This window comes from Sorghum bicolor, chromosome 3, assembly GCF_000003195.3.
Source record: "Sorghum bicolor cultivar BTx623 chromosome 3, Sorghum_bicolor_NCBIv3, whole genome shotgun sequence".
In the NCBI taxonomy this organism is placed as follows: domain Eukaryota; kingdom Viridiplantae; phylum Streptophyta; class Magnoliopsida; order Poales; family Poaceae; genus Sorghum; species Sorghum bicolor.
The window spans coordinates 68589960-68598627 of NC_012872.2; the positions used below are offsets into that span (position 1 = coordinate 68589960).

At 45.9% G+C, this 8668-nt stretch overlaps 3 protein-coding genes and 1 non-coding gene across 5 annotated transcripts; 3 read left to right on the top strand and 1 right to left on the bottom strand.

The window, feature by feature from the left end:
- Window positions 1–837, top strand: LOC110433269. Its single transcript, XM_021455034.1, has 2 exons — window positions 1–232; window positions 325–837. Exons 1-2 carry the CDS (start codon window positions 51–53, stop codon window positions 503–505), a joined length of 363 nt encoding a protein of 120 aa, XP_021310709.1. The 5' UTR covers window positions 1–50; the 3' UTR covers window positions 506–837.
- Window positions 1855–4928, top strand: LOC8060989 (TLC domain-containing protein 2). Of its 2 annotated transcripts, none has more exons than XM_021458085.1 (3): window positions 1855–2218; window positions 2966–3243; window positions 4228–4928. In XM_021458085.1, exons 1-3 carry the CDS (start codon window positions 1963–1965, stop codon window positions 4417–4419), a joined length of 726 nt encoding a protein of 241 aa, XP_021313760.1. In that variant the 5' UTR covers window positions 1855–1962; the 3' UTR covers window positions 4420–4928. The 2 variants fall into 2 exon arrangements, with proteins under 2 accessions (XP_021313760.1, XP_002456703.1); XM_002456658.2 differs by having other exon boundaries at window positions 1864–2218; window positions 4259–4928.
- Window positions 5190–5261, bottom strand: TRNAQ-UUG. The gene has a single exon. It is a non-coding gene; the product is annotated as a tRNA-Gln (tRNA).
- LOC8062389 (photosystem II 22 kDa protein, chloroplastic) lies at window positions 6242–8668 on the top strand. Its single transcript, XM_002456659.2, has 4 exons — window positions 6242–6700; window positions 6861–6980; window positions 7780–8023; window positions 8122–8668. Exons 1-4 carry the CDS (start codon window positions 6503–6505, stop codon window positions 8364–8366), a joined length of 807 nt encoding a protein of 268 aa, XP_002456704.1. The 5' UTR covers window positions 6242–6502; the 3' UTR covers window positions 8367–8668.

The following is an 8668-nucleotide window of genomic DNA, read 5'->3' on the forward strand; positions in this document are numbered from 1 at the left end:
ACTCGCTCACTCAACACTGCCGCTGAAGACAGGGAGAAAGGAGAGAAGGCATGGCGACCGTCCGCACACTGCCCATCGCCCTGCTGCTCACGTTGTGGTTCGCCGCCTGCGTCTGCGCCTGCGCGGCCACAGCAAGGAAGCCCACGAACAGGTATATTTCGTACGCGCCCGTTCGTGGGCCAAGAGGCGGGAACGACGGGGGGGTCCCTCCGGGTTGTTCGGCTCTAACCAAGTAAGCGCGAGCTAAAAAAAATCCTTGCGTTCTCGGTATATCCTTCCTGCACACTCACTGAGCTGTACTATACGTATCATGCATTCATGCAGGTGTGCCGGAAGGCAGCCTCCAAGCCTCCGCGGCCGCCGACCACCGAAGGCTGGCGCCACGACGGCGGCCGCAGCAGTATCGCAGTCGCAGGGCCTTGCTGCTTTGCAGACGGCTTCGACCAAGGGTGGCGCCAAGGCGTTTGCCGGCGGTGCAAAGGTGGACTACATAACAAAGCCATGATGCAGTGCCAATTCTCAAGGGACAAGGGCGGCCGTTTGGCTGTCCCAACCGCTCGTAACTGCTGGGACCGGACGCTAGTTCTGAAGCAGAAGAATAAAGAAAGTGCTAGTAAAGCCTTAAACGACTGGGAGACGTAACCACGTATATATTGTATTTGCTCAGCCTGTGAGCTACCCTATATGTGTGTGTGCCCTTGAACGACTGCTATATTTTGTTTCGAGTGATCCTTGACAAAAGGAAATTTTAATTCGCTATAGATATAATATATGAAGGAGCTATCATGTAAAATCCAGAAGATATGATCAATAATAAGAGTCTCAATGACAAAAGCTCATGCTCATAACTCTAGAGATGATGTTTAGCAAGCGTTACACTGACAACTAGGATAACATCAGCAGATGGCACAAAAAAAAGGCTTGTGAATCTCGTTTGGCAATTGGCATTACAGATCTCATTTGGCAATTGGCATCAAATTATGATTACAAAATGCTTTATCACAAGCTGCATTCCCAGAATTTATGTGTATTACCATTAAGGACTCAATTCGAAGAGCGCTCGGAGATTAACATTAAGGAGTCAATTATGAATTTCTTTTCCTATTTGTAGAGTTCCACACATTCTCGTAAAAGGGAGTATGTTTTTTCAAGTGCCAAAAGATTAGAAGATGAGTTTAAGGTTGTTGGAACTTTTTCTAAAAATCATGGATTGAGAAGAAGTATTGGTTATTCTTAGACCTCATTTGGTAGGGCTTCATCACTTTACTAGTAGCTTCAGCTCTATAAACCGCTCTATCGATGAAGCTAAAGCTATTTTAGTAAACCATTTGGTAAAACAATTCCATTGTCTATCCTACATGGTTGAGAGTGGTCAATTGTCCAAGATGCTGTCAAAGACGCTCTTACTTTCCTCCCGGTCCTAAAAGTACTCCACGTCTCCACCAAGGCAATCTCTAAGGGCTTGTTTGGCACAGCTCAACTTCATTAGTAAAGCTGTATTTTTAGAAAATAGCTTTATGAGTGACTTTCTAGATGAAGCTGAGCTGTTTTGGAAAAAGTGTTTGACAAAATAGCTTCACCAACTACTTCATACATAGTTGAGAGAGAGAAATGAGGAAGAAGCTGCAATAAGCTACTTTTTTTCAGCTTCATCCAACTTATGTATTTTTGAGAGGAGGGGAAAAACAGCTTCGCCCATGAAACTGTTTTGGAAATAAATGTTTGGCAAAAAAAACAGCTCATGAAGCTGTTGTGAGCTATACCAAACAGGCCCTAAATTGTGCTGAGATTACAGGTCACAGCGTCCTTTCACAGCCCAATGGCCTGATAGCGTGCAGGCCCAGTTGGAGTGGTCGAGGCAAAGGCCGGCGTACTGGCGTAGTAGTCGCGTAGAGCCGAGCGAGCGTTGCGGGTGCGGCTCACCGTTCGCCACGCGGCCAGGCCGAGCCGACGACGAACCCGATGCCGCCCCACCGTGCCGGAGGGGCCGCAGGCGGCGGTGACACGAGCGCGTTCTTCGCGGCGACGCTAGTGCTCTGGGCTGTGTCTGTGGGGTTCGAGATCGGCGTGCGGGGGCGACGCGAGCTTGCGCCCGTGGCCGCCGGCTTCGCCTTCTTCCAGGCCGCCAACGCCGCGGTCCGCGGCTCGGTCTCCCGCGACCCGCTCTTCGTCAACACCGCCGTATCGCTCCTCCACTCCTCCCTCACCTCCGTCTCCGGTACAGATTCCCCCCCCCCCCTCCTCCCCCAACCCCCACCCGTACCTTAGTTTTGGTGCTCGGTATGCGTCGACTGCAAGGAAACATACGATTAATTCGATTCCAGCTTCAGATGAGTTTGGGAAATAGAAGCGCACAGAAAATTAACAATAGACAAAGCAGGTGATACATAACGTCTGGGTTCCTTGTTGGTGGACGGGGAGCAGCGTTGATTTAATTACTGTTGGTTTTGTCACTTGCTGCTTCCATGGTGGCAATGTCGTTTGTCTGGTGTGAGCTTTGCTTGGTTGAAGTTGTGCGAGAATACCGAAATTCCCTATTGGCGCAGGATTCTCCATAGTAGCTTGTTATGGTTGGCATACCGTGGTTCAGAACAATGGCGTTGCAGGCAAATGCGCTGCCAAGTTTGTTCAAAAGTATTGATGTAAAAAATGCTCCTAAGCTTTAGTACTGATCGAATATATGCTCCTTTAAGCTGTATGACATTCTATTATCTACTCTAGTACTCTTAAATTTGGGGCCAGCGAAACAAAGAACTAATGTGCAAAGATGCTAATAACAATGCATATGGGGCTTGTTAACAGACAGGCACTTTCCACTAACACTTCTTAACACATTCTTATAATGTGCAAGCTGTAAAGATGTTATACAAAGCACCATCAGTTACATCATGTCTTTAAGGCTTGTTCATATGCTCTATTGCATTAGTTCATCTTTGAATTAAAATTGATGCCATTGCCCTTGCAGTTATCTTTGTTCTTGTCCATCAATGGCGTAATAAGGGCTTTGAGACCATGTTTGAGCATGAAGAACTATTTGGTGGCAGTTGGATTGGAGCATATTCTGCTCTGTGCTTTTCTTGTGGCTACTTTGCGTATGACCAACTGGACATGCTCCGTTACCGGCTGTACAGTGGATGGATTCCTGGAATTCTCATGCATCACTTGATCCTACTCATTTGCTTTACACTAGCTCTGTATAGGAATGTCACAATCAACTACCTAATTCTCTCCCTTGTATGCGAGGTACATCTATCTCTTCTCATTCTGGGGAGGCATTTAATTTTCATGCTTGATATGTCCTTTCTTTTATCATTTTTTTTCAAGCATTGACTTTTTTTACTCACTCTTCATTGAAGAAACACATGCACAGCAAAAGGGAATGCTGGCCATAGAATTTTTTGAGCCATTGACCCTAATTTGTTTTCAAGCCTCCAGACTGGGAACTATTGTAATTTTGTCACAAAGTATAACCTTAGCCAGTACATAGTTGTGTGCACCAATTTTAACCCCAACTTTGTTGCAATGAACCTGAAATACATGTCAACTTTGTCCCTCTATATGGTTGCCCGGATGATGATATGACTAGAGGAACATTTCACTTTACCCTACAATATCAATGCATAACAAATAATATGGTTAGCCCATTCCAAAATGTAGTTCTTTTAGTTTTGTACTAAGTCAAACTTCCTAACTTTGACTAAGTTCATATAAATCTGCACTAATATCTGCAACATCAAATTAATTTCACTAAATCTACCATGAGGTATTGTATATATTAATACATTTTTTCTCGAAACTTGATCTAAGTTAGAGAAGTTTGACTTAAGATAAAGTTAAAATGACCTAGTGAACTACATTTCAGAACGGAGGGAGTAACTATTTTGCCGGCCCACTTAGGCTTTCGACCACTAGCCTGCGTAGTTGCATCTTCGTTTTCACTATAGCGCTTTTACTGAGATTGAATTGGCGGCACATATGAATGCATCTTAGACCCCTTTTTTTGGCAACTTATTGTCAGTTGAATTAATACAGGCTCTTTCTTCATCTTGCTGCAAGAGAATTTCGATGTGTTCAACTGTTCATTCATGTATATAAATAAAGGTCTCCCAGAATAAGTAGTCAATGTCATCTCCACTGTGAAAAGTTTATGCCTTTGCTTGATAATTATTTTATTAGGGTTCCCCGTAGTTGTTGTGATTTATCTAAATTGCTAACTTGTGTTCACAGAGCAGAAAAATGACAACATTTATGATTGCAGCTGCACTCCATATTTTTGCATGTAAGGAAAGTGAGGCGAATGGTTGGATTTCGGGATTTCCACAGAACAATGGTGAAGCTGGAATGGGTACTCAACTGGACTACCTTTGTGACAGCAAGGGTGATATGCCATATCTTGATAACTTACAAGCTCATAGCTGATGCCCACAAATTTGGGAAGGGCATTGAGCTTCCGCTAGCTCTTCTTGGTATGGCAGGAATGAATCTGCTCAACATATTTCTAGGGCTTGATCTACTGAAAGCATTCACACGAGAAAGAAATCAGCAAAACCATCAGGACTGAATGCACCTTTCTTGACTGTGGTGTACTCTAAATTTTGAGAAGGCCGTAGTTCCGTTCCTGTAGGGATAGAGAGGTATGTTTAAAGTCTTAATTAGCAACTACACTAGAGGCTATTTATGTATGCATTCTTTATGTATACCAACACATGCTAATGCTAAGATCTCTACCAGAAAGGGTTGTTGCCAGCATGTGCATCCATGTAGATAACATTACTGTTCATTAGGAGAATGCAGGCGGGTACCTGGATGCAGGATTTTACATACATTCCTTCCCTTTGGTCCCAACTCGCAAACCTCATCTAAAGTAAACCCCGAAGCAACTTGTGGATTGGCCCTGTGAGGCTACAATGCTCTTATTTATTTAAATATTTGATTTGCAAAGCAAATATTGTGTGTGTGTGTGTGTGTGTGTGTTTTTTTTTGTTTATATGCATTGGCTCTACTGTATTACGGTTAGGGAAGGAAGAAGGTACTGCCCCATTTTCTTGCCTTAAACCTGGACTGATTCATTTTGACGTGTTCTGGGTCCACCCACAACGGAAAGCAAGCATTTGTATATGGATCTTATGCTTTTTTCATATTGACGTGTTTTGGGTCGGCCCACAACGGAAAACTTCAAAAAAAAAAAAAGGTCCCACCGTGATTCGAACCCAGGTCGCCAGATTCAAAGTCTGGAGTGCTAACCACTACACTATGGAACCATTTGTTGAGACTGATGTGCTGATGGTGATATTTATCTCTATCATGAACAACCAGCACATGGACCGTCCATTGGTCCGGAACCATTTGCTCTAAAGAACAGAATGGAACACCGGAATATCCAACGAATCCCTTGTAATTGTACCGCTATGAAATAGTAAATCCTCTTCTTCTTTTTTTTTGGCAAAGGGAATGAAAATAAATCTAACTTAGGCCTTGTTTAGTTGGCAAAAACTTTGGTTTCTGCCTACTGTAGCACTTTCGTTTTTATTTGACAAACATTGTCCAATCATGGAGTAACTAGGCTCAAAAGATTCATCTCACAAATTACAGTTAAACTGTGCAATTAGTTTTTATTTTTATCTATATTTAATGCTCCATGCATGCGATCAAAGATTTGATGTGACGGAGAATCTTGAAAATTTTTGCGAACTAAACAAGGCCTTACAGCAACATTGCCACAGCGGGTTTTTTACTTGGTGAAGAGTTTTCCTTCAAAATAGACCTTCAAGGTTCAGAACTTCAGATACAAAAATATACTTACTTTGCAGTGGAGGTTGAAATTTCTTAGCAAGATCCAATTCATCGACTTGAGAGAAACGAAAGAGCACGATGCTACGATCTGCTCCATACATGACAACCGTCACTAACAGACAGTAGAATGGACTCCTAGCAACTTCATTCACACATGCCTCAAGGCTGGAGGGGCAGAACAGAACACTTTTTGCTTGACGCGTGTATCTCACCGACCGACCAGCGCCATCAGTTTGTTGCAGCGCCTGACGCCCTCCCCCAATGCCTGCGTCTCCAGCCGTACGGAGGTCGCAGGACAGGAGCCGCACGCACGCTGGCTCCTGGGCTCCCTGGCCTCGGCGCGGCGCGGCCATAGATTGGATTCTCGGCGACGTGGCCTCCTGGCAACCCATCCCGCAACGGCGCACCCTATCCTCCGCCTCGCCGCTCGCCAGTCGCCAATCGACACCTCCAGTTGGCGCCACTCCAGCTTCACGCTGCCCGCGCCTGTGACCCCAATGCCCCCTTTCATAAGAACGGGACACGCGGCCTCGGAGCCAGTAGACACGGGAGCCCACGACCACGCAGCTCGCAGCCGCGCGCGCTCGCCTATACGACTACGAGTACACAGCTTCGATCCTCAGCGCGCGCGAGTACGTGGCTGCTGCGAATTCCTATCTTTCTCTGTGTTCGCGTGTTCGGTGTTCGTGAGTAGGCGCGGTCAGCACATATGGCGCAGTCCATGCTCATGTCGACCAGCGTCAACGGCGGCCGCGCGCTGCCGTCGCTGCAGGCTGGCAGGCCGGCGCCATACCCGCGGCTACCGCTGCCGTCGTCGTCGTCGGGCTACAGGCACTCCAAGTCCGTCTCCGTGAAGACCCTCGCCCTGTTCGGCAAATCCAAGGTCAAGACCGCGCCGTCGAAGAAGGTCCGTGGACGTACCGTGGCTATCTAGAAAGTAGAAACACGTACACTATTGCTGCTGTGCCGTGTGCATGCTGTGTCCACGACGCATGCTCCTAGTTTTATTCTGTTCCCTGTCATGTGTGTTTGTGTATGATGGTGTCAATCCGTTGTTGTATGTACAGGCTGCTGCGCCCAAGCCCAAGCCCAAGGTTGAGGATGGTATCTTCGGCACGTCCGGCGGGATCGGTTTCACCAAGGAGAACGAGCTGTTCGTCGGCCGTGTTGCCATGCTTGGTTTTGCCGTGAGTATTCAAAAGACACTGACGCCCCTGTTTTGCAGCTGCATCTGCGTCTGCATCTGCATCTGCATGGAGTGTATTCATCATTCATGCAAGCTTATATAGGAAGTAGTAGAAGAAGATTGTTCTTATATACTCTCCGTATTTGTCTTCCCGTGGAAAATATACTCTCCGTATTTAAATATATATATATGACGTTTAGATTAAGCTAGTTAGTTTTTTTAGCTAATTAGCTTTGTCTTAAACATTACATTTAAAATGGAGATAGTATATCTTTTAGAGTTAACAGAAGCAATATCGTCTTTCAAATTGACCGAAATAATTAGAGTAGTAATGCACACCATCGATCTCTGGTATTATATATATTATTAGCAAAAATAATATAGTATAGTTTGGCAATAAAGCATAGCCATTCAATATTTGTGATAGCTGCTACTGCCGTAGCAGGATATGGCGGTCGCTGTTACCCGTGAAGTTTGCATCTTCACATGTTTCCGCTCCAGATGAAATTTCAGTAGGGAAAAAGAAAAGGAATGATAGGTGAAAGAAAATTGTTAACGCTCAAAATAAAAGATTTACTCACTTATTTTGGACCCGAAATAAAATACTCAATTACTCCTGCTAGTTAGCAATCTCCCCAAAAAATAAATTATATAGATTGTCTAATTCATGCATCATTTTTGTTATATGGAAAGCTACTAGTACGTGTATGCATTATTGTTTGATTTGAAGCCAAAAGGTAGCTCTATAAGTTCAAACGAGGATTTTAATTATTAGCACTGGTCTTGAACATGCATGGCAGGCATCGCTGCTTGGAGAGGCCATCACCGGGAAGGGCATCCTTGCCCAGCTGAACCTGGAGACGGGCATCCCCATCTACGAGGCGGAGCCCCTCCTCCTGTTCTTCATCCTCTTCACCCTCCTTGGCGCCATTGGCGCTCTCGGTGACCGTGGTCGCTTCGTCGACGAGGAGGTCACCGGCCTCGACAAGGCCGTCATCCAACCCGGCAAGGGCTTCCGCGGCGCCCTCGGCCTCAGCGAGGGAGGTAAAAAAGAAGACATTCTGTCGCTTGTTTGTCGATCGATTTGAACATTTTTCTTATTCTTATATGGTGGTGGTGTGCCTGCGGCGCATGCAATGCAGGGCCGCTGTTTGGGTTCACCAAGTCGAACGAGCTGTTCGTGGGGCGGCTGGCGCAGCTGGGCGTGGCCTTCTCCATCATCGGCGAGATCATCACGGGGAAGGGCGCGCTGGCGCAGCTCAACATCGAGACAGGGGTGCCCATCAACGAGATCGAGCCGCTCGTCATCTTCAACGTCCTCTTCTTCTTCGTCGCCGCCATCAACCCTGGCAACGGCAGGTTCATCATCGGCGAGGACGAAGAGTAGGCTGATGCTGCTGTCCTCGAACCTGATGAGTGATGAGTAGTACTGTGCGCTTGGGTTACCTGTGCTGTGTTGATCGATCAGTGCGTCTCGCAGTGCGTGTGCGTACGTGCTTTGTTGTGTATTAGTAAGCGTGATGAGACCTCGAAAGGTAGGGTGTCGTGTTGAGTTGTCTTGTAGAAACAAGAGCTTACTCGTATTGTAGCTTCAAATGCATGACCGTACACCTGTCAAACATGGACGAATCCCGTCAAAAAAAAAAAACATGGACGAATCCCGTAAAAAAAACATGGACGGTATAATCA

Bases quoted from the DNA above. Each gene is read 5' to 3' on its own strand.
- LOC110433269 (XM_021455034.1), top strand. From the start codon at position 51: ATGGCGACCGTCCGCACACTGCCCATCGCCCTGCTGCTCACGTTGTGG. The intron at 233-324 runs GTAAGCGCGAGC...GCATTCATGCAG, and splicing joins GGTTGTTCGGCTCTAACCAA to GTGTGCCGGAAGGCAGCCTC.
- LOC8060989 (XM_002456658.2), top strand. From the start codon at position 1,963: ATGCCGCCCCACCGTGCCGGAGGGGCCGCAGGCGGCGGTGACACGAGC. The intron at 2,219-2,965 runs GTACAGATTCCC...TTGCCCTTGCAG, and splicing joins CTCCCTCACCTCCGTCTCCG to TTATCTTTGTTCTTGTCCAT. The intron at 3,244-4,258 runs GTACATCTATCT...TTATGATTGCAG, and splicing joins TTCTCTCCCTTGTATGCGAG to CTGCACTCCATATTTTTGCA.
- LOC8062389 (XM_002456659.2), top strand. From the start codon at position 6,503: ATGGCGCAGTCCATGCTCATGTCGACCAGCGTCAACGGCGGCCGCGCG. The intron at 6,701-6,860 runs GTCCGTGGACGT...TTGTATGTACAG, and splicing joins AGACCGCGCCGTCGAAGAAG to GCTGCTGCGCCCAAGCCCAA. The intron at 8,024-8,121 runs GTAAAAAAGAAG...CATGCAATGCAG, and splicing joins CCTCGGCCTCAGCGAGGGAG to GGCCGCTGTTTGGGTTCACC.